General features: G+C 40.1%; 1 protein-coding gene across 1 annotated transcript in view; it reads left to right on the top strand.

The window, feature by feature from the left end:
* The first annotated feature begins 4131 nt into the window (after positions 1–4131).
* The window catches only part of RNF175 (ring finger protein 175), a 48814-nt gene continuing 27218 nt past the window's right edge, over positions 4132–25727 (top strand). The window contains 5 exon segments of the mRNA XM_023557104.2: positions 4132–4531; positions 17409–17471; positions 17473–17567; positions 22222–22329; positions 25215–25335. Coding sequence (XP_023412872.2) covers positions 4367–4531; positions 17409–17471; positions 17473–17567; positions 22222–22329; positions 25215–25335 — 552 coding nt within the window. The 5' untranslated portion in view covers positions 4132–4366.

Raw genomic sequence — 25727 nt, 5'->3', positions numbered from 1 at the left:
CCGTGTGTATAGTCACTGTTTATGTTAGTGAAAGAAGGTATTCACAATGAAGAAGTTGTTGGTCTTCCAAAATTCTATAATTGGATCTCCAGCATAGTTCCTATCACCAAGGACATATTTTCCAACTACCTATCCTTCTACATTGTTTCCAACTTTCATATTCCAATCACCAGTAATTATCAATGCATCCTGATTGCATGTTTGATGGAAAGATGGTGCTCATATTTATTAGGTTATTAATGGGAATAATTAATGATTTTTCCCCTTTTCCCTAATTTTCTCCTTAGGCCTCTCTTTCCTCCTCTAGGCCAGCAGTTCTCAATCTTACTGTACCTTAGAATTATGTAACCCATTGCAGTCGTAGAAGCTTTAAAAATTAACTGATGCAGCATCCCATCCCCAAAAGTTGTGATTTAATTGATCTGGGGTACAGCTCGGGTATTGGGATTTTTAAAAGCTAGAAACCCTCGTGGGGTAGTGGTTAAGTGCTATGGCTGCTAACCAAAAAGTCAGCAGTTCGAATCTACCAGGTGCTCCTTGGAAACTCTATGGGGCAGTTCTGCTCTGTCCTATAGGGTCGCCATAAGTTGGAATTGACTCAACGGCAATGGATTTGGTTTTTGGTTTTGGTACCCAGTAATTCCACGGTGCAGTGGTTAAGTGCTCAGCTGCTAACCATAAGGTCGGCTGTTTGAACCCACCAACCTCTCCAAGGGAGAACAATGTGGCAGTCAGTTTCTGTAAAGATTACAACCCTGGAAACCCTATGGGCCAGTTCTACTCTGTCCTATAGGGTTGCTATGAGTTGGAATCGACTCGATAGCAATGGGTTTGGTTTTTTGAGTTTTACTTGATGTTGTTTGGTGCCATCGAGTTGATTCCGACTCATAGCAACCATATGCACAACAGAACGAAACACTGCCTGGTCCAGTGCCCTCCTCGCAATCGTTGTTATGCTTAAGCCCATTGTTGCAGTTACTATGTCAGTCCAACTCATTGAGGATCTTCCTCTTTTTCGCTGACCTTCTCCTTTACCAAGCATGATGTCCGTCTCCAGGGACTGATGCCTCCTGATAGTGTGTCCAAAGTATGTGAGACATAGTCTCACCATCGTTGCTTCTAAGGAGCATTCTGGTCATACTCCTTCCAAGACAGATTTCTTCCTTCTTTTGGCAGTACATAATATATTCAATATTCTTTGCCAATATGAATTGGAATTGACTCCACAGCAATGGGTTTTTTTTTTTAATACCACAATTCAAAGGTGTTAATTCTTCCTCAGTCTTCCTTGTTCATTGTCCAGATTTCACATGCATATGAGGCAATTGAGAACACCATGGCTTGGGTCAGGCACACCTTAGTCTTCAAGGTGACATCTTTGCTTTTCAACACTTTAAAGATTTCTTTTGCAGCAGATTTGCCCAACGCAATGCGTCTTTTGATTTCTAGACTGCTGCTTCCATGAGTGTTGATTTTGGATCCAAGTAAAATGGAATCCTTGACAGGTTCAATCTTTTCTCTACTTGTCATGATGTTGATTATCTGTCCAGTTGTGAGGATATTTGTTTTATGTTGCAGCGTAAGTGTTTCAAGTTCTCTTCACTAAGCAAGGTTGTGTCATCTGCATAATACAGGTTCTTAATGAGTCTTCCTCCAATCCTGATGTCCCATCCTTCTTCATATAGTCCAGCTTCTCGGATTATTTACTCAGCACACAGATTGAATAAGTGTGGGTAAAGGATACAACTCGGACGCACACCTTTCCTGACTTTAAACCACACAGTATCCCCTTGTTCTGTTGGAATGACTGCCTCTTGATCTATGTACAGGTTCTTCATGAGCACAATTAATTGTTCTGGAAGTCTCATTCTTTGCAATGTTATCCCTAATTTGTTATGATCCACATAGTTGAATGCCTTTGCATAGTCAATAAGACACAGATAAACATCTTTCTGGTATTCTCTGCTTTCAGCCAGGATCCATCAGCAGTGATATTCCTGGTTCCATTTCCTCTTCTGAATCTGGCTTGAACATCTGGCAGTTCCCTGTTGATATAGTGTTGCAACTGCCTTTGAATGATCTTCAGCAAAATTTTACTTGAATGTGATATTAATGATATTGTTCTATATTTTCCACATTCGGTTGAATCACCTTTCTTGGGAATAGGCATAAATATGGATCTCTTCCATTCAGTTGGCCAGGTAGCTGTCTTCCAAATTTCTTGGCATAGACGAGTGAGCACTTCCAGAGCTGCATCCATTTGTTGAAACATCTCAGTTGGTATTCTGTCAATTCATGGAGCCTTTTTATTTGCCAATGCCCTCAGTGCAGCTTGGACTTCTTCCTTCAGTACCATCGGTTCTCGATCATATGCTACCTCCTGAAATGGTTAAACATTGTTGACCAATTCTTTTTGGTACAATGACTCTACATATTCCTTCCATCTTCTTTTGATGCTTCCTGCATCATTTAATATTTTCTGCATAAAAGACCTAGAATCCCTCAATATTGCAACTCAAGGCTTGAATTTTCTCTTCAGTTCTTTCAGCTTGAAAAATGCTGAATGTGTTCTTCCCTTTTGGTTTTCTATCTCCACCCCTTTGCACATGTCATTATAATACTTTGTCTTCTCAAGCCACCCTTTGAAATCTTCTGTTCAGCTCTTTGACTTCATCATTTCTTCCTTTTGCTTTAGCTACTCAGCATTCAAGAGCAAGTTTCAGAGTCTCTTCTGACGTCCATTTTGGTCTTTCTTTCCTGTCTTTTCAATGACCTCTTGCTTTCTTCATGGATGATGTCCTTGATGTCATTCTACAACTCATCTGGTCTTCGGTCATTAGTGTTCAATAAGTCAAATCTTTTCTTGAGATGGTCTCTAAATTTAGGTGGGGTATACTCAAGGTCATACTTTGGCCCTTGTAGACTTGTTCTGAGTTTCTTCAGTTTCAACTTGAACTTGCATATGAGCAATTGATGGTCTATTCCAAAGTTGGCCCCTGGCTTTGTTCTGACTGCTGATATTGAGCTTTTTCATCATCTCTTTCCACAGATGTGGTCAACTCGATTCATGTGTATTCCATCTGGCAAGGTCCATGTGTATAGTCGCCGTTTATGTTGTTGAAAAAAGGTATTTGTAATGAAGGAGTCGTTGGTCTTGCAAAATTCTGTCATGCAATCTCCAGCACCATTTCTATCTCCAAGGCCATATTTTCCAAATACTTATCCTTCCTCTTTGTTTTCAACTTTTGAATTCCAATCACCAGTAATTATCAGTGTACCTGTATTGCATGTTCGATTGATTTCAGACACAGAAGTTGGTAAAAATCTTCAACTTCTTCATCTTTGACCTTAGTGGTTGGTGTGTAAATTTGAATAATAGTCATATTAACTGGTCTTCCTTATATGTATATGGATATTATCCTACCACTTACAGCGTTGTACTTCAGGATACATCTTCAAATGTTCTAGGGTTTTACCTAGGAATTTCTAACTTCCAGCCGAGATTGAGAACCACTGCTCTAGGCTTTCTTCAAGGCCGCTCCTGTTGTAGGAAATTAAACCAGATGACATAGCGTCTTAGTGATTTTCTCTACCATTGTGCAAAACCAAGAGTCCAACCAAAAATGAAAATTTTCAGCCATCATCTGAATGTGTGTGCATATCTAAGATAATATTTGGGCCAATTCTTTCTCCCTATAATGAAAACAATTTATACAACTTGCTCAGGAACTTTCCATAGCACTGTGGATAATATACTCTCAGCAGAGGCACCATCTACGGTGTCTCCTTTTACTTGATAATATTGGAAATTACTTGAAATTACCAAATTCTATTTTTTTTTACTTTCAAAAATGGCAACTTTATATGATTCAACCTAATAGTTATTATTTTTACTAATATAGGTACAAATAAATAACATATGCATTCCAGTTTTACACAGTAGGATACAGAGGGATAGTTATCTTAAATTTGTAAATGAGAAAACTGAGGCTCAGAGAAGATAAGTGACTTTCTTAAGCTTACATGGTGATTAAGTAACAGATCCAGGACTGGAACTCAAGTCTTCCTAGAGCAGTGATCAATGCTTGTGGTTTTAGCACTTAGCTTGAAAAGTCAAAGCTGAGGCCAAAACCAACCAGAAAGCAAACGGTTGGGAGGAATTGATTTTGCTGGTAGAATCAGGCTCCTGCTCTCATCTGCTACTTCCCCAACCCTGGAGCATGGGAGGAACCAAAACACAATTATGAAAACTTTGTAATCACAGCTTAACAACCCCTGTCTTTGAAACTTCTGATTGCCTTCTGTGAGTCCAGCCTGTTATATCTATATTTTTTACTAAATATGCAAGGGTTGAGGGCTTTTTCAGATGGCTTCATTTGCCGGTTCCAGCCTTCAGCAGGAGAGGATGTACAAGTTACATCGGGACCACGAGTCCATGCACGCGGAGATGATCTTGATCTTCTTCTGCGCCCTGGTCATCGCACAGGTAGTGCTGGTGCAGTGGAGACAAAGGCACAGGCGGTCCTACAATGTGAGTCGCCCCTGCTTGTCCTTGCTGCCACATCCCTCCTTTCTTATCCCTTTGAAGGAAATAAAAAACCAGTTACTGTCAGGGTGATTCCTACTCAAGGCAACTCTGTATGTGTCAAAGTGGAACCACGCTTCATAGAATTTTCAAAGTAGTAGATCACCAGGCTTTTCTCCCTAGGACTTGTGGGTGTACTCGAACTTCCTGCCCTTCAGTTAACAACCCATAGTGTTAACCACTCGCACCACCCAGAGACTCCGTCTGATTCTGCTTTGGTTTAAATTAGTGGTTCTCATGACAGGAGGGAGTGGTGGGGTAGGGATTTCGCTTCCAGGAAATATTTGGCAATGTCTGAAAACAATTTTTTTTTTTATTGTATTTTAGGTGGAGTTAATTAGCTTCCCATTCTACAGTCTATACACAAATTGTTCCCTTACATTGGTTACAGCACCTGCAATGTGTCAGCACTCTCCCCAGTACCACCCTGAGTTCCGTATTTCTATTCGTACAGCTTTCCTATCCCTTCCTGCCCTTTTGGTCTCATATAGATGATTGCTCTAAAGAGCGCTTTCCTCACAGGTATTATTGTTTATTTTATAGGCCTGCCTATTATTTGGCTGAAAGGTGATCTCCAGGAATGGCTTCAAGTAGAAGCTAGAAGAGGGCCTAAGGGCCGTAGTCTTGGGGTTCCTCCAGTCTTTCTCAGACCAGTAAATCTGGTCTTTTTTATGAATTTGAATTTTGTTCTACATTTTTTTCCCTCTCTGACTGGGCCCTCCTCTTGTGATCCTGGTCAAAGCAGTAGCCAGGCACCATCTAGTTCTTCTGGTCTGAGGCTAGTGGAAGCTGTGGTATTTGTGGTTCATTAGTCCTTTGGACGAATTATTTCCTTGAGTCTTTGGTTTTCTTCACTCTCCTTTGCTCCAGATGAAAAAAAGACCAATAATTGTATATTAGATAGCTGCTTATAAGACTCCAGACACTACACACCAAAGTAGGATGTAGAATATTGTCTTTATGAACTATGTTATGTCAATTGACCTAAATGTCCCCCAAGACTATGGCCCTTAGCCTTCAAGCCCAGTAACTCAGTCCTGTGATATGTATGGCTATGTCTAGGATGTTTCCATGACTATGCCCCTTGTGTACTGTATTATATATATGAATATACATGCAACACATACAAATATGTTTGTAGAAATATCCACAGAAAAACCTATACATGCACATTGGTACTCCTGTACAACCTCCCACACCTACTCAGCATACATATCTACCTGTGTATCCTCTCATAAATTCTTGTTTGTTATTACTGCTGTTGCAGGATTATGTATGTGATAGTATTTACCATCATTGTCTTTTATTCTTGCGTACATCTCAGTGTCTTCCCTTGCCTTCGTCCTATTATGCTGACTTACCCCATATTGTGTGCTGCCTTTCCCTTCACAGAAGTTAACGTGTGTCTACTCTCCAGTTAGTGATTTTTCCTCCCTCCTCCTCCCATGTCTGGTGACCATCAAAAAATGTTTCTTTCTGTGTATAAACATTTTCTTGAATGTTGATAATACTGGTCTCATATAATATTTGTCCTTTTGTGATTAACTTATGTCACTCAGTATAATATCTTCCAGACTCATCCATCTTGTGAGAGATTTTGCAGATTCATCATTATTCTTTATCATTGCATAGTATGCCATTGTGTGTGTGTACCATAGTTTGTTTATTGATTCATCCATTGATGGACACTTAGTTTTCTTTTTTTTTTTTTAGGTTGTTTGCATGTTTTTGCTATTGTTAACAATGCTACAATGAATATGGGAGTGCATATGTCTATTCTTGTCATGGCTTTTATTTCTCCAGGATATGTACCTAGGATTGGGATTGCTGGATCACATGGTATTTCTAGATCTAGCTTTCTAAGGAAGCACCATACTGTTTCCATAGCGGTTGTACCGTTTTACATTCCCACCAGCAGTGCATAAGAGTTCCAATCTCCTCACAACCTTACCAGCATTTGTCGTTTTCTGTTTTTTTGATTAGTGCATTATTGCTGGGGTGAGATGATATCTCAACGTAGTTTTGATTTGCATCTCTCTACTGGCTAAGTACGTCTCACATAGTGTGGACATGTTATCAGGAGGGATCAGTCCCTGGAGAAGAACATCATGCTTGGTAAAGTACAGGCTCAGTGAAAAAGAGGAAGACCTTCAATGAAATGGATTGACACAGTGGCTGCAACAATAGGTTCAAACACAGCAACAATTGTGAGGATGGCGCAGGACTAGGCATTGTTTTGTTCTCTTGTGCATGAGGTGGCTTTGAGTCGAAACTGACTCGACAGCACCTAACAACAACAAGTGGCTGATGATCGAGAGCATCTCTTCATGTCTTTTTTAACCACCCGAATGTCTTCCTTGGTGAATTGCCTGTTCATGTACTTCGCCAATTTTTTAATTGGGTTGTTTGTCTTTTTGTTGTTGAGATTTTGAAGTTTTCTATAAATTTTGGAGATAGACCCTTGTCAGATAGGTCATAGCCAAATTTTTTTCCCAATCTATGGGTTTTCTTTTTACTCTTTTGGTGAAGACTTTTGATGAGGTCTTTTGATGAGCATAAGTTTTTAATCTTTAGGAGATCCAGTTATCTAGTTTGTCTTCTGCTGTTTGTGTGTTTTTGGTTACTTTTGGCATTCTATTTTTGCCATATATTAGGGCCCCTAGCATCGTCCCTATTTTTTCTTCCATGGTCTTTATAATTTTTGGTTTTACATTTAGATATTTGATCCATTTTCAGTTTTTGTGTAAGGTGTGAGGTATGGATCTTGTTTCATTTTTCTGCAAATGGATATCCATATTTGCCAGCACAATTCGTTAAAGACTTTCTCTTCCTTGTTTAATGAACTTTGACTCTTTGTCAAAGATCAGCTGTCCCTAGGTGGATGGATTTACTTTTGAGTTCTCAATTATGTTCCATTGGTCTATGTGTCTGTCATTGTGCCAGCATCAGGCTGTTTTGACTACCATGGCTGTACAGTAGGTTCTGGGATCGGGAAGTATGAGACCTCCTACTGTGTTCTTCTTCTCCAATACTGCTTTGCTTTCCAGGGCCTCTTTCTTTTCCATATAAAGTTGGCGATTAGTTTTACTATTTCATTAAAAAATGTTGTTGGAATTTGGACCAGGATTGCATTGTATTGGTAGATCACTTTGAGTAGTATTAACATTTTCACAATTTTAAGTCTTCCTATTTTTTTTTATCCTTGAGTGCGGCATGTTTTTCCATTTATGTAGGTCTGTTGATCTGGGTTCCACCACTTATTTGTCACACTTTGGTAGCTTGTATGTTGCTGTAATGCTAGAAGCTATGCCACCAGTATTTCAAATACATGCAGGGCCATCCATGGTGAACAGGTTTCAGCAGAGCTTACAGACTAAGAGAGACTAGGAAAAAGGACTTGGTAATCTACTTCTAACAAAATTGACCAGTGAAAACTTTATGAATAGCAGTGGAACATTAGCTGATATAGTTCCAAAAGATGAGCCCCTCAGGTTGGAAGGCACTAAAAGACAACTGCAGAAGAGCTGCCTCCTCAAAGTAGAGTCGAATTTAATGACAGGGATGGAGTCAAGCATTTGGGACCCTCATTTGCTGAGGTGGCATGACTCAAAATGAGAAGAAACAGCTACAAACATCCATTAATAATCATAATGTGTAATGTATAAAGTATGAATCTAGAAAAACTGTAAGTCATCAGAAATGAAATGCATAAAAATTGATCTCCTAGGCTTTAGTGAGCTGACATGGACTGGTATTCGCCATTGTGAATTGGATAATCATATGGTCTACTATGCCGGGAACGACAAATTCAAGAGGAGTGGCATCACATTCATTGTCAAAAAGAACATTTTTCAAGATCTATTCAGAAGTACAATACTGTCAGTGATAGGATAATATTCATACACCTACAAGGAAGACCAGTTAATATGACTATTATTCAAATTTACACATAAACCACTAATGCCAGAGACGAAGAAATTGAAGATTTTTACCAACTTCTGCAGTCTGAAATTGATCAAACATGCAATCAAGACACATTGATAATTGCTGATGATTGGAATACGTAAATTGGAAATAAAGAAGGATCAGTAGTTGGAAAATATGGCCTTGGTGATAGAAATGACCCCAGAGGATGACAGTCTGTAAAGAAAATGTTCTACATTCTGCTTTTGGAGTAGCATCTGGAGTCTTAAAAGCCTGTGAGCGGTCATCTAAAATACCCTACTGTCTCATGCCTTTGGGGGCAAGGAATAATGAAGAAAACTAAAGACACAAGAGGAAGATTAGTCAAAACGACTAATGGGCCATGTCTACCACGGCCTTCACCAGACTGAGTCCAGCACAACCAGATTGTGCCTGCCTACCATCACTGACTGCTCTGACGGGGATCGCAATAGACAGTCCCAGACAGAGCTAGAGAAAAATGTAGAACAAAATTCTAACTCAGAAAGAAAGACCGGACTTGCTGACCTGACAGAGACTAGAGAAACCCTGAGAGTATGGCTCCCAGACAGCCGGCCACTTTGTTGAATTCTCCTATTAGTTACAGTAGCTTTCTTGTGGAGTCTCTGGGATTTTCCATGTATAGGATCATACATCTGCAAATAAGGATAGTTTTACTTCTTCCTTACCTACTCTAATGCCTTTCATTTTCCATTCTTGCCTTACTTTTCTAGCTAAGATTTCCAGTACAATCTTGAATAAGAGTGGTGACAAAGGGCATTCTTGTCTGGTTCCCATTGTGCTTTCAGTCTCTCTCCGTTAAGAATAATGTCAGCTGTTGATTTTGTTTATATGCCCTTAATTATGTTGAGGGATTTCCCTTCTATTCCTGTTTTGCTGAGAATGTTTATCAAAAATGGGTATTCAACTTTGTCAAAAGCCTTTTCTGCGTCAATTGAGACGATCTCGTGATTCTTTTACTTATGTGCTGGATTATGTTGCTTGATTTTCTAATGTTGAACCAACCTCGCATACCTGGTATGAATCCCACTTGGCATGATGTATTATTTTTTCATATGCTCTTGAATTCTATTGGCTAGAACTTTGTTGACAGCTTTTGTGTCTATATTCATGAGGGAAATATATATATATATGTGTGTGTGTGTGTGTGTGCGTGTGTTTAGTGATGTCTTTGCCTGGTCTTGATATCAGGGTTATGCTGGCTTCACAGACTGAATTAAGTAGTATTCCTTCCTTTTCTAAATTCTGGAAGTTTGAATAGTATTGTTGTCAACTCTTCTTTGAATATTTGCTAAAATTCTCCAGTGAAGCTGTCTGGGCCAGAATTTTTTTTTGTTGGGAGTTTTTTTTTTTAATGATCCCTTCAATTTCTTCTTCTATTATGGGTTTGTTTAGATTTTCTAGTTTGGTTTGTGTCCATTTGGGTGGTAGTGTGTTTTTAGAAATTTGTCCATTTCTTCTAGGTTTTCAAATTTGTTGAGTATAATTTTTTCATAAAATTTTGTTATGATCCTTTTTATTTCAGTTGGTTCTGTTTTAATGTCATCCATCTCATTTCTTATTTGGGTTATTTTCATCTTCTTTTCTTTTGTAAATTTGGCCAGTGGTTTGTTGATTTTTTTTTCTTTCTTTCTTTTTTATTGTACTTTAGATGGTTTACAAACCAAATTGGTTTCTCATTAAATAATTAATACACATATTATTTTGGGACATTGGTTGCCAACCGTGCAACATGTCCACACTCTCCCCTTCTCCACCTTGAATTCCTCAGTAACAGCTTTTCTGTCCCTTCCTCCAACCTCATTCTTGGCCCTGGGCTGATGTGTTCATTTAGTCTCATTTTGTTTTATGGGCCTGTCTAATCTTTGGCTGAAGGATGAACCTCAGGAGTGACTTCAGTACTGAGTTAAAATGGTGTCCAAGGGCCATATTCTCGGGATTTCTCCAGTATCTGTCAGACCAGTAAGTCTGATTTTGTGTGTGTGTGTGTGTGTGAGTTAGAATTTCGTTCTACATTTTTCTCCAGCTCTGTCCGGGACGCTCTGTTGTGATGCCTGTCAGAGCAGTCAGCGGTGTTAGCGGGGAACCATCAAATTGTACTGGACTCAGTCAGATGGAGGATATGGTACTTGTGGTCCATTAGTCCTCTGGATTAATCTTTCTCTTATGTCTTTGGTTTTCTTCTCCCTCGCTCCAGAAGAGGTGAGACCAGTGAAGTAAGTATCTTACATGGCCACTCACAAGCTTTTAAGACCCCAGATGCTACTCACCAAAGTTGGATGTAGAACATTTTCTTTATAAACCGTATTATGCCAATTGAGCTAGATGTGCTCCTAGATGTGGTCCCCAACCCTCAGCCCAGTAATTCAGTCCCTGAGGAAGTTTGGATGTGTCTATAGAGCTTTGATGACCTCATCTCGGTCAAGTTGTGCTGGTTTCCCCAGTATTATGTACTGTCTTACCTTTAACCAAAATTAACACTTTTCTTGTCTATTTAGTGTTTTTCCTCTCCACTACTACCCTCCCTCATAACCATCAAAGATTATTTCTTTTTGTGTGTAAACCTTTTCTTGAGTTTTTATAGTAGTGGTCTCATACAATATTTGTCCTTTTGTGATTGACTTATTTTACTCAGCATAATGCCTTTTAGGTTCATCCATGTTGTGAGATGTTTCGCAGATTCATCATTGTTCTTTACTGTTGCATGGTATTCCACTGTGTATAAGTATCATTGTTTATCCATTCATCTGTTGATGGGCACTTAGGTTGTAGCCATCATTTTGATATTGTGACTAATGCTGCAATGAACATGGGTGTGCATATGTCTATTTGTGTGAAGGCTCTTATCTCTCTAGGATATATTCCTAGGAGTGGGATTGCTGGATCATATGGTATTTCTAGTTGTAGCATTTTAAGGAAGTGCCATATTGATTTCCAAAACAGTTGTACCATTTTGCATTCCCACCAGCAGCGCATAAGAGTTCCAGTCTCCTTGTAGCCTCTCCAACATTTGTTATTTTCTGGCTTTTTTATTCATGCAGTAATGTCAGGGTGAGATGATATCTTATTGTGGTTTTGATTTGCATTTCCCTAATGGCTAGTGATCACAAGCATTTCCCCATGTGTCTGTTAGCCGCCAGAATGTGTTCTTTGGTGAAGTGCCTGTTCATATCCTTTACCCATTTTTTAATTCGATTTTTTTTTGGTAGATTTTAGAGATTAGACCTTTGTTGGATTTATCATAGCCAATTTTTTTCCCCCAGTCTATAGGTTCTCTTTTTACTCTTTTGGCGAAGACTTTGTTGAGCATACGTGTTTAATTTTTGGAAGATCCCAGTTATCTACCTTATGTTGTGGTGTTTGTGTATTGTTAGTTATGGTTTGTACCCTGTTTATGGATAATTTGGACACATCCTTCAGAGGTGAGGGACTAATCCAAAAAGCTCAGAACTTTTTCACATACAGCCTTTTAACAAATATAGCCATCCTCTGAAGGGATCATTAATTTGTCTAAGGCAGCATCTGTTCTGTAGTCTATAGTTACTGTGCATCTCAGAGCAGCTTATAAATAAGCAAAGGAAATTTAAAAAACAAAAAACATCCCTGCCATCCAGTCAATTCCAACTCATAGCGACCCTATAGGACAGAGTAAAACTGCTCCATAGAGTTTCCAAGGAGGTAGCTGGCGGATTCGAACATCTGACCTTTTGATTAGCAGCTGTAGCTCTTAACCACTGAGCCACCAGGGCTCCAAAGAAAATTGGTATCTATAAAATAAAGTTTAAAAATATAACAACTGCTCCTGTGTGATACTAAAACTTACAGATAAAATGTGAAAAATTCTTATTTTGTTCAGGATACTACTAAATGTTTCCAAATAGTCACATTTTTAGCACAGTATAGACACCAAGCATCTGGATACTTGCATTTTTCTCTTCCAGTGGGTAGCCTGATATGGCGTAGACTCAAAGTCAAATTATTTCCAAATGCTTTTAACAGAATTTGATTAGAAATCAAATTTCATTGGCACCACTCTCCCCACCTTCTTTTATGCATCCTACTTTTCATATGTGCAGGAAGCGAGGGTGGGGTGGTGCCAAAATAGAATCCTTCTCCATCTCTTCACATCGATGAGAAGGGCTGATAACTGCATACACAGAATTTGGGTTTCATACACACTGGTAACTTGCCTGAACACCCGAGCAAATAATTTACCACAGATTGAAACATTTCTCTAAGTCAAACTTTCTGCGTATTAATAGCTATGAAACACTAGAACATATCACTGTGCCAGTAAAGCATTGTGTCTACTCAAATCCTTTTAAAATGAGGCAAGGAACAAATACATACGTGGTTACACACATGCATACATAAAACTGCTGAATCTCCTTTAAGAATTTAAATAAAATCAACCATTTGGATTGACTTGGAGACAGAGTATGGACCAAGTAAATTTCTAAGGGCCCTCCATATGCCAAGATTCTGTACTTTTTTCTTGTTTGATGTATGTCCACACATTCCCTCACTGCCAACTGCCTCATAGGGTTTCCAAGGAGTGGCTGGTGGATTCGAACTGCTGACCTTTTTGGTTAGCAACGGAGCTCTTAACAGCTGTGCTACCAGGGCTCCGTTGTACTGATAGCAACAGTGTTTTCTAAAATCGTTTATTTACATTATAAATTCTTGCTTACCTCTGAGCGTCCCCCTGCACCCCCTCCACCCCACCCCCTACCCATACACATAAGTGGTTGCAAATAGTCAGGGATTTGCAGTGCACAGGGAATGAGCATCACACAACTTCTGTTTCTGATATTTCATGGCCCATTCATCATTCTGTACAATTAGACCAGTGAAAAGGCATCTTTATTTTCAGTTGATTTGCAGATCTTTTCAGATTCATTTTTGTGCATGGCAACGAGAAAAAGCCTGGTAACTTTGGGCAGTGTCTGATTGGTCAGGAAATTCCTCCTGCTACGATGTGTGGGTGGGGAGAATGCGGGTGATGGGATCCAGACGCATGGGCTGCCCTCACAAGTAATGCAGATGCTTTTTATAGGCCCATGCCCAGATGGTGACCCCTCTGGCATTATTAACGTGTTCCAGATGCCAGGCTTCCTCCTTTGCATGTATGTGCCTCGGCTTCACATATTTCATGTGTTTATTTATGAGGTACAACATTCCTACATTTCATATGTGGCAGTTACTATTAAAAATGAGAAGTTATAATGGCTCTGGAAATTGATAAAGAATCTTTTAAATTGCTATGAAATGTGGCCCTCATTTAAAAAATGACTTCTCATAACAGTTATTGAATTCGTAATTCAAATTTCTGACCTTTCCCCTTGCATGTTGAGAAAATATGGTGCTGGGTATACACTTTAAAGATAGTTAAGAAATAAGATATTTACATATGTAATACATTAAAATGATTTTCTGCTTTTATTTCCTTTCTGCTCTCCAAAGTCTACTTTTAAAAGTACCATGTTTGTACACTGAGCATTGTTATTCACTGTTTATTAAATCTAGGCATCAACTAAGAGAAATTTGGGATCTTCTAGAAATGGTTACGTAGAGGGTCAGCGAAAAAGAGGAAGACCCTCAAGGAGGTGGATTGACAGAGTGGCTGTAACAAGGGGCTGAAACACAGCAACGATTGTGAGGATGGCATGGGACTGGGCAGTGTTTCGTTCTGTTGTACGTAAGGTCGCTATGAGTCAGAACTAACTCGATGGCATCTAACAACAACGACAACAGAAATGGCTCATACTCATAGATGCATAGGGAGAGAACTAGTTTATAAAATTATGTCCAATAGTAGTTCCAAACCAATGTAGACTGTAACTCCGTGAATTTTAGGAAATGTATTAGTCTTATCAACTTTGGTTCATGATCTAAAGTATAAAATATCAGAGAATTGCAGTTTTATCCTGAATAAAAATTAACAGATTCTTAACATTTCATTTAAAAATCTTCAGCATTTTTGTAAAAATGAATCAAAATCTTAAAACAGAAAGATGAAAAATGCAAAAGGTCAATCAGACTTTGAAAGTTGGAGTTCATGTCTGTTTCCTTTAATATCATAAATAATTGACTTTAAAAAAGTCAGTAAATGTGTAATTTAAAATAGATAACTTTCTATAATCAAATGTGAGAAATAAATGACCAAAACACAGACGTAGTTCTTGCAAAGGGTTGAACACTTTTATTGTGGGTTGAAGTTGCTAACGTTGAGTGCCAAAGTAAGCATCTCTTCAGGCTTCTGTACCGTTAGACCAATGAAAGTCTTTAGACTTGGAAACCTGGCGTGTGGTTCCTGGCCCTCAGGAAAGCTATTCTACTTAAATAAAGTCTTTTTTTTCCTATTCTGTGGATATCTTTATCTCAATTTTACAAATGAAGGTGCTAATGCATTCACCATTATGCTTTGACCATACCCATAAAGTGGGATGGAAAATTAAAGGAATTATCTGAGTAACTCAGATAAGGGTAAATAAACTTACTCTTCCCTAAAAGCACTGTCTAGAATTTAGAAGAAAAAAAAAAGTGGTTATAGAGTATTTTTTGCTGAAATCTCCAGATATTTACCTCAGGTTTGCTCCATGTGTATTTTTGTTCAAATGCATATGTATAACAACCGTAGAGTCCTCTGCAAAGTCTAAAGCAACTCTAAGGAAACTTCGGATCAGATTGCTTATGGGGATGGAGCAATAAAAAGTGAATGAGAGCCTAGGAAATGTCTTTTTATTTGACATGGAGAGAAAAATGCCTGTGGCCTTGCCTGTTTAATTTATATGTTAAAGACCTGTCAAATGTTTTTAGTTACTGATTTTAGACCATTATGACCAAGACCTACTAAAGGAGCCAAACATATATCCATAGACTCCTGTTTTTTTCTAAGCCTTCCTCTTTTATCACAAAGATTAAGAACATAAAGAAAGCAAGTGATACCAGTCTTTTTTATACTCAAGATGACAAATATGTGACACACATAGATTTTACCACCAAACCAGGAGCCAGCCTCAAAATCCTTCTCAATAGAGGTGCCACTAATAATTAACTAAAACCCTGATGGCATTGTAGTTAAGAGTTTGGCTGTAAATCAAAAGGTTCAGCAGTTTGAATCCATCAGATGCTCCATAGTAACCCTATGGGGCAGTTCTACTCTGTCCTATAGGGTCGCTATGAGTCGGAATCCACTCAAAGGCAACAGGTGTGGCTTTTTTTTTTTTTTTTTGGTTTATACCGGAGACAAAACCATTTTGGTACCCCCCTCTGATATCTCTTTTGGGTGAATGTTCTTGTTTTTAGCTGCCATGGAGTTGAGGCAGCTTATGGTGACCAGAACAAAACACTGCCTGGTCCTGCGCCATCAACATAATCGGTTGTGGATCAAGCAGTTGTAATCCATAGGGTCTTCGTTGGCTTATTTTTGGAAATAAATCACCAGGCTTTTCTTACTAGTCCATTTTAGTCTGGAGGCACCACTGAAACCTGTTCAGCATTATAGCAACGTGGAAGCCAGATGGGTGGAGATGGCTGCACATGAAAGGCACTGATAAGGAGTCAAACCAGAGTCTCCCACACAGAAGGTGAGAATCCTACCGCTGAACCACCAATGCCCTCTCTGGGTGAATAATGGTTGGTTAGTCTGAATGTGATGGAACATAAAAGACCAAAGGTTATTACTATTGTTTAAACCTGTCTGCTTTCACAGGGGAGGTGAATAGCTGGGATTAGGCCTGCTTTAAAGGTTAGGAGTGTTACTATGGTAACTGTATCAAGTCAGTGACCCACAGCCCATCAGCTCAGTCTCTCCGGCCCCCTCCCCTGTGGGATTGGGGCCAGCCAGCCTAAAGCACCTGCTGGAGGCCACTTGAACTCAGGTCACCTACACAGGCCACAAAGCCATCAGACACAAAGGAACAAGGAAGGGTGTGATCCACACCCTGGGCTGCCTGGAAAAGGCACCAGCAAACATCAGAGCAGAGACAAGACGCAAGGCTGCAAATCCAATAGTCAGGGGCGAGGTGACTCCGTAGTTCTGACTCAAGGGCTAACATGCAGAGCGCACTGGAGCAGCAGGCAGAGGAGGCCCCGGAAGCTGCTCTGACTCACTGACCACCAGTTCCTCCTTTGACATACTATGCACTTTTGCATGTGCAGATGAGAATAACAACAGCTCCTTAGCTCCACATAGTGCATGTGGAATGCAGAGTGCTTTACCATCTGCGATCTCATTTCATTCCCACCTCACTCAGCATGGAGTTCCTGGGTGGTACAGACGCCTAACTCCATAGGCTGCTAACCAAAAGGTTGGAGGTTTGAATCCACCCAGAAGTACCTCAGAAGAAAGGCCTGGCAATCTACTTCTGGGAAACCAGGCATTGAAAATCCTATGGCGCACAGTTCTACACACACATGAGGTCACCACGAGTCAGAGTCAAGTGGACGGCAACTCATTTTGTTGGTTCGGTCGGTGCAGGGAAGCAGGGCCGGCACTGTTATCCTCTTTTACAGCTAACGCGAGGCTCATTTGTCCACCATCACATGGCTGTTGAGGCTCAAAATTGCTTTCATTTGAAATATCCAGACGAAAAGATGTGACAGAAGATGAGAATGTGGGGGGCTATTTTCCATGTGAATTTTCAGATAATTGTACCAATTCTCTCCTTAACTTTGCCTGTACAGGAGCAGCTTAGAGTCTTTGGTGAACCAGTTTCATGTCACAGAAACAATGCTGAAGGTGGTCCTCCCCTCCCCCCACCCCACCCTGGGGAGCTTCTGAATCGTTAAATGATAGACATGCCATCCTGTGCCGTCTACAGTAGCTAACTAGCCTTTCTGTTCATTTCTCTGGCAGCTGGTGACCCTGTTGCAGATGTGGGTTGTTCCTTTGTATTTCACTATAAAACTTTACTGATGGATGGCGGTTTCTCTCTCTGTGGGGAATGTTCTCAGTCATGACCAGTTACGTCCTCTTCAGAGCTACCCGAAAACCCCTCTCAGGGAGAACGCCACGGTATGTATTCCATTCATTCCTTCCCCACAATCCCTTTTATTTTAAGCATGAAGAAGTATAATTTCCAATTTCCTGGGGAAGGAGGGTATTAATTTCTTTTACCTTTGGTAACAAAACATTTTGGAGATGAGTTGTACTGCTGTTGGTTTACATTCGTTTCTTAGTGGTGATTAAGACATGCCTGTAAAATTCATTACTTCAGATATTATGCTAGTGAAGACAAGGAGAAAGAAAAGTGAAACTACTGCTTAGAAATTTTAGAGCACTCTTTGCATGTTTATTTTTAGCTCGGCTTTTTGCTATAGCCTTCTAGAAGGTGTACCAAACACATTTTAAAATAGAGCAAGAGTTAGAAGCTTGTATTGCAACCTGAACTTGATAAATCGCAAGTAACAGACAATTTATTACTCTCATAACAAATGAGGCTTTAATATTCCAATGGTCATTTTAATTACTATAGTCAACCTCTTGAGGTTTATAGGATTTCATCATATCATTCAAAAATCTTTCCAGAGAGCTTCATAATCAAGTAATGTGCTTACAGGTTTGCTCTCATTCTCCTGGTTCTATAAACAAGGTCAGAGTCCTCATTCCTGTAAGCTGAAATGAGATGCATAAAAAGTGTGGAAAATGTTAAGTGGTAATAAAACAATGTCAAATTTTGATGTCTGTTGGAGAATAAGTCATACGCTCCTGTGTAATATTTTTATGATTATTTAGCCATTTAGATTTTTGTTTTTACCTTTTTAAAAAGTGAGAGAGGTAAGTAATGTCAACATTTCCTTCTAGCCTGGAGAAAAAGGGAAAATATGCATCCAGGGAAATCAGATAAATAAGTGTAATGATAAAGACTGAAAGGGAAATAAATAAATTTGGGTTTAAGGGTATTTTAATTTAATCCCATTTGGGAAGAGCGTTGGGGTGGTGTTAGGAGACCTCCTAAACTGGCCAGTTTGGGGTCTTGGACAGCCTTTGTAGGGCCTGGTTTATCCATCGGTAAAATGGACAAATGGCATCCCCTCCCCTGCTTACAAAACGTTATAAGTTATCTAAGATTTGTGACAGTGCTCTGAGTTTTGGAAGAATCAAAATATACTTGTTTTTATCCCCCCTCCCCCCACTCCTGTGTAATCTACATTATATTTCAATGACAACGGTTCACTTTTCCACTACATAGTGAATTACCCTAGCTGAATGCAGTGTTCTGTGCACACCAGTGCTCTCAATGCAGAGGCCCTTCATTAGAAGAAATACCCAAACCCTGCATCATTACACTCCATGGCCCACATATCTCAGATGGCCAAGGCCCCACGCCCTCTGCTTCTCACACCTCAGCACATCCACTTCAGTGTTTGTGGCCTGCATAGAGCACAGCCCCGTCATACAGTCTAAAAGCCCACAGATTCCACTGGCACTCTTAAAGAGACCCATCTGCCGTTTGAAAAGACAGCAGTCAGAGGGCTTGATGAAGACCTTTTCTTCTAGAGAAGAAAAGGAGCTCCTGTATATGACAGGTCCTAAGGAAGGAGCCCTGGTGGTACAGTGGCTAAGCGTTCGGCTGCAAACTGAAAGGTCAGTGGTTCGAACCCAGCAGCTGCTCCATGGGAGAAAGATGTGACAGTCAGCTTCCGTAAAGATTACAGCCTTGGAAACCCTGTGGGGCAGTTCTACTCTATCCTATAGGGTCGCTATGAGTTGGACTCAACAGTTTGGTTGGGTTTAAGTTCTACGGATCTTTTTGGATCTTTGTTTAATAATCATATTATAAATGAGTTGTACCCTAGCCATTTTCTGTTTGAAAGCCAGGCTGTAGGCTGGGAGAGCTGGCGGGAGCAAATCAGTATTGACCTTGAAGACAAACACCAGAGTAGTGTCCTCTGGCACCAACAAAGTGAAAAAAACCCATTGTTCCTCCCCCATAGCTATTAAACCAAACATAACTGCTAACCAAAAGGTCGGCAGCTCAAATCCACCAGCCACTCCTTGGAAACCCTATGAAGCAGTTCTACTCGTCCTATAGGGTCGCTATGAGTCGGAATCAACTCAAGGGCAATGGGTTTGTTTTTTTTGGCTAACTGTGGAACTACTAACCAAAAAGTTTGGCAGTTTGAACCCACCAGCCACTCCACGGGAGAAAAATGTGGCAGTCTCCTTCCATAAAGATTACAGCCTTGAAAACCCTATGGGGCAATTCTACTCTGTCCTGTAGGGTTGCTATGAGTGGCAATCGCCTTGACGGCAACAAGGTTGTTTTTTTTTAACTGTGGGACAGAGTATCAGAAAAGGGGAGTGAGTTTCCTTCTACGGCTGTTGGGGTTGTCTATCAAGCAATGAAGTTCAGGCTCAAAAACAGGCCACATGCCAGCTGCAAAGAGTTGGGCTTGACCACATCAATTCCAACCTGAAGGCTAACTTTCCTTTGTGGAAGCTGCCCTGAAGCAAGGATGTTCTGAGTTCTGAGTTGTAGTGCTCCTAGAAAATTGTGCCCCCAATAAGCAGGAAGATTTGGGAGAAGAAGGGCGAGAGTTGGAAAATCTAACACATCCATAACAATGATACAATATATTGAGTATTTAGTATGTCAAGCCCTTTAAAGATTAGTACACTGTGTCACATAATCTTCAGAACTACTCTTGGAGCTAGTGTTCTTATCCTCACTTTATAAATAAGGAAATCATGCAAAGGAACTCCAAGTAAGCTGAACAATGTCCCACAAGCAGTAAGTGGTAGAGCCCAGACCCAAGCCAGACCTTACCTGACAGCAAAGCCATGCTCTCAACAGCAGGCTGTGGTATAATTAAATTAAACAAACAGCATTGCACAGAGAAGCCCTTCAGTTGAGAAAGTTTTAGTCATGGAAGACCTCTACTGCTGACAAACTTTGAAAAGGGCCCCTTGAGGTAAGGAGAGAGGACACTCAGAAAGGGTGGAGCCCAAGGAACCCACACACTGGTGCTGCTGATGTCAGGGTGGGGCATCTCAGAGTTCATCTATTTTCCCATATCCACCCCATTTCACAACAGGAGCTTCCACCTTGATCTGACTTCACTGAGCGGTGATCCAAACTGCTCAGCACTGGCAGAGTAAAATAACTGATGGCCCAAGCAGTCATGTGGCAAAAACAACCCCAAAAGCACTCTCTGGCCCCATTTGGAGGTGGCACAGCCCCACAGAGACTAGGCAGAATGGTCATAAGCAGACTTGTACCCTGAGTAGATCCCTCACCACTGCCTATCCCTCCCTAGGGGCAGGACTGCACCTCCTGTGTAGGGGAGGGGCAGGTACTGATGGCCCTTGTGTGTCACTTGTTTGGCAGGTGGGAAGCACTGCACAATAGAAATGCTGTAAGTAACAGCTCACTTCTCAGGCTAGCCCACAAGCCCCCATTTAAACATTCATGATTCAGAAGGTCCTTTCTAACTGGAATTCAATGAAACAAAGCATCTTCTGTAATAACATTGAAATATTACATCAGTAATATCTAGAACTTAAGCATTTGGTGCAATGGTTCCATCAAGGAGGAGGCTGGGGAAGATGAGAGTTGAAGACCAGGCTCCACAGGTTGGAGATGAGACAGTACAGCCAAATCTATGGAGCAAGACTCTACATGAGGTTTGGTCTGAAGGGCTGAAGAGGGGCTTCAAAAGGGTGTGGAAAGAAAGGCTTGGAGCAAGCAGGACCTCCTGCCATTGTACACTCTGTGAGCAGCACTTCAGCCACCTGCTTCTGTTCTTGCCTGAGCACCAATGATCCACCCCCAGCTTCTCCCTCTCCTTTCACCACCTCTTGTTTCCAGTGGGCATAACGCTTCTTCTGAGCCTCCCAGGAATGGCACTGGGCCCCCAGTCTCTCTCCGTAGCCTCCCAGGCACGAAGCAGACATGTGCTAAGGGCTTTACCGCTAGTAAAGGTGGGAACGAGCAGGATAAAGGGCTCCCTTCTAGATCATCTCCATACTCACTCTCCATCCTCATCCTCTTGCTTCTCCACTTAGGCCCTGTGGGAAGAAGGCGGGACCTCCGGAGAGGTCGGAGGGAGTGCTGGAACCCACCCCCACAGCAGAGGGAACAACGCTGAAACTCTATTGTAATGTCATCCCAAGGGCTAGGGAAGGAGAGAGGAGATGGATGGGGGCTAGGCCTACTCCTGATAATTTCTTCACTGGGTCTGGGGGCTGAGGCACACAGGAGCAGGAGGGAAGACAAACTACTGGGGGAGTCTCTCTGCTTTACTTCTCATCCCGTCTTTTGCTTGCCTCCAAGATACTCCTACCAAAAACTACTCTACTAACCCTAAAGCTAAAAGAGAAGGGGATAAGAGGATAGGCAGGGTCTCAGGTAGAGTACCCATTCCTAAAGGCCGTTTTTATGTGAGGAACATATGAAATTAAGATGAATTTACATATGCGTAGACATATAAACATGTCTGCATAGTAGTACTATTAATATATTGCCTATGAAATATTATATTAATACTAGAGTTTAGCTGATATGAAATATTATATTAATACTAGAGTTTAGCTGATATGTTCACACTCTATAGGATATAATAATTGAATTTCAGAAACTTAAACTGTTTTATAACAATGTTTGGAAAAGAGAAAATACTTTATCATGTATCATGTCCTGTGTTTCTCCCAATTTTTTACTTCACAGATTGGTCTACAAATGATTTCTTCTAATCTACAAACTCAGTTATGCATTTGGTGTTGTGGGTTATTTGGCTATCATGTTTACAATGTGTGGATTCAATTTGTTTTTCAAGTAAGTGTCTCCAATGAAGCCATTAATATCTCCAAAAGCACTTTCTTGGAACATTCACCTGGCCAAGTTCTCTGTATCCAGAAACACCATTTGGTCCCATAATTTCCACCCCCTACCCCCCCACACACAGTTTACAGTATCTATCCACACAGAGTCTTGTCACTGGGGGAGACCACTTGACAAGGAAGAAGAAACCCTACAGAAGAAAAAATTTTTAAATCAGAAGCTTTAAAAAGGATCTATACTTAATCCACAAATTTAAAAGATCACCAGTGAAAGTAAGTCAACACTCACTGACTGAGCTAAAAATTTCCCTTCCACAAAATTTGGAGGTGTCCAGATTTCCTTCTATATATCTCTTTCTGAAAATCTCTAGAACTGTGCTGTCCAATACTGTAGCCACTAGATCTTGTGACTATTGAGCCCTTGGAATGTGGCTGGTCTGACATGAGATGTGCTGTTGAGTATAAAATATATGCTAGATTTCATAGACTTAATAAATGATAGTGTTTTGGATATATTGGTAAAATCAATTTCACTATTTCTTTTTACTGTCTTAATGTGGCCACTAGAAAATTTTAAATTACATTGGTGGCTTGTATTGTGTTTTTATTGGATAGCACTGCTCTAGAATTTCATTTCTAGTATCCATCGTATCTTGTTGAGCACAGATAGAAGAGGATAGTGAGGGCTTAGAAATTGAAAGAGGTAAAGAGATGACCCCAAGAAAGTCTTCAGAGAAATAAAGAACATACGGGTAATTGTGTCTATGACTCAGAATTATGCTCCCATTAGGAAGGAGGCTGCTGAGATGGGCCTTGGATGACATAATCACGGGCAGAGCTGAGGCTCTGTAACCAGCCTGTGTGCTAGAAAGGGGATCTAAGACGTGCCACACAGCCACGGAAAGGAGCTTAAATACAAATTCCCCAGACCATCTCTTACATCACAGTTATTCTAAATCTCTGAGATTACAACAGAAGTGGAATGGTAGAGATTAGCAACTCTTGACTCATAGAATAAGGAAGGAAGTTGAATGGAGCATCAGCCCAGGGGAAAGAGCTCTTCCTGTGGCCACAAAGCAGTCTCATTTTATAAGCACATCATGGAACTTTCAGAGAGGGAGCTCTGAACATTTTCTTAGCTGGAAAAGGGTAGAAAGTAATTGTATAGATTTTTTATTACTGCTAGTTTAAGATGTTGAAAGACATTGATAATTTTTTTTTTGGCATACTGTCTATATTGCTTATTTTAATGAATTTAAAACTATTCATAAGGATTTTTAGAAAGTCACTTGGGACTATAGTTGTCCCAAGTCTATTACTTCAAGAGACTTTAAGATCCTTATAGAATGTGATATATCAACAACTTAACCCCTCAGATTGGAAAGGAACTATTTTTTCACTACTAACTGTTGTTGATTATCATTGTATTAAGATTCTTTTCTATGAGGCCATAAGTTTGTTACTATACTTTTTATCACTAAGATTATTAATACATACTCCTGTGGACATGGAGAGAAAATAATCTTAATTATCTTCATTATCACTGTCCTAATTATCAAACATACCCAGGGAGAGCCTGAAAAGATAAAAACACCACCCTTGTTAGTATTCCCAATTCACATCATCAAAATATCTGTACCCTCTAAGTCCAGGAAACTCTCAGCCCCAAACCAATTCCTCCTCAAGTTAACAGAGCATGAACCAACCAGAAGGTTCCAAGACAACAGTTCACACTCCACTAGCTTCCCTGTCTCAACCAGACCTACCCAGACTTCTCTGCCGTTTGAGACTCATTAGAGATGTAGCAAACTGAATGTGCAATGATTAAGATTCATAAATTAGATTAGGGGTAATTTTCTCTTTTAGGAGCCCTGATGGTGTGGTGGTTAAGTGCTACGGCTGCTAATCAGAAGGTTGGCAGTTCAAATCCACCAGCGGTTCCTTGGAAACCTTATGGGGCAGTTCTACTCTGTCCTATAGGGTCGCTATGAGTCAGAATCGACTCGACAGCAATCATTTTTTTTTTAATTCACTTTTAAAGAGATCCTTCTTTTAAAATCATTATCACAGAGAATCCTAGTATATTTGAAATATGATTCAACTTGCAAAACACTTTTTATCGAGTTATGTTAAACAAATCATTTTTTTCTAAATCTCCATCTTTTTCAAATGTAAAGTGGAGATAATAATATGTATCTCACATATTTGGTAGAAAAGATTAAATATTTTAATGCATTCTGTAAAATCTAAAGCTCTGGAGCAGTGATTCCCAACACTAGCTGTACTGTAGAATTTCTGGAGTAGCTCTTAAAAAATACCACTGTCCAGACCCCACCCCAGACCAATTAAATTAGAGATCCTGAGGGTGTGTGGGGCACATGCATCAGTATATTTTTAAATCTCCTCAGGTGACTCTAATGCTCATATAGGTTAGGAACCATTACTCTATTGAAGTAGTTCTCAGTTTCAGCTGCCTGTTGGAACACCTGGAGCCTGGGGAGCCTCAAAATATACTGCTGCACAGGTTGCATCCCCAGGGATTCTGACGTAATTGGCCTGGGCTGTGGCCTGGAGATGAAGATTTTTACAAGTTCCCAGGGTTTCTTATGTGCAGGTGAGGCTGAGGACCACTGATGAGAGAGTCTGCTTGTCTAAGCCCTGCAGTCCTAAAGAACATTTGAAGACAATCTCAAGAATTCCTTTGTCTACTTAGCCCTGAGTGGTAAAATCTGAGAGGAATTTAGAACGTTTTAAATTCTTTAATAATAATAAAAAAATAGCCTAAACAAATAAACACCCACAAGGGTCTGTTAGACACTATGGCAGGACACATTTTCCCCAAAGCCACTTTCTTATCTTCTTATACTGTTGTTTCAATAGAATCAGGGCTAGAGATTCCATGGATTTTGGCATTGTATCCTTGCTCTATGGCCTCTACTACGGAATAATGGGGAGAGACTTTGCTGAGATCTGCTCAGACTACATGGCTTCTACTCTAGGGGTAAGTGATGCCTTCCTTCTTTGGAACCATTCAAGGCATATGGAGAAATGGTCTCATCCCACATATTTGCACCCAATTTCAGAAATAGAAATAAATCATCTTTACCTATGTGCTGATTATCTTTCCTTTGAGACCATTTTAATAGTTAAGTGGTTCTCCCAGCCCAATTGCTCCGTGGATTGTCCTTGTACTCAAAATTTTATTTGCTAAATAATTAGAAAATACATTATTTATATAGAATAGTTGTGAAATAAGGTACCTTATTTAATGAAATATGTCAATGATTTGAAAGTTATCATATCTATACTACTCCAATTGCTAACTTTTAAAAATTAGTAAAAGATAAACAGTATTAAAAAACCCTTTATATAATTCTGCCCAATGTATATAAA

Source organism: Loxodonta africana, chromosome 13, assembly GCF_030014295.1.
Source record: "Loxodonta africana isolate mLoxAfr1 chromosome 13, mLoxAfr1.hap2, whole genome shotgun sequence".
NCBI classification, from domain to species: Eukaryota; Metazoa; Chordata; class Mammalia; order Proboscidea; family Elephantidae; genus Loxodonta; species Loxodonta africana.
This window is presented reverse-complemented; position numbering and strand designations above follow the sequence as displayed.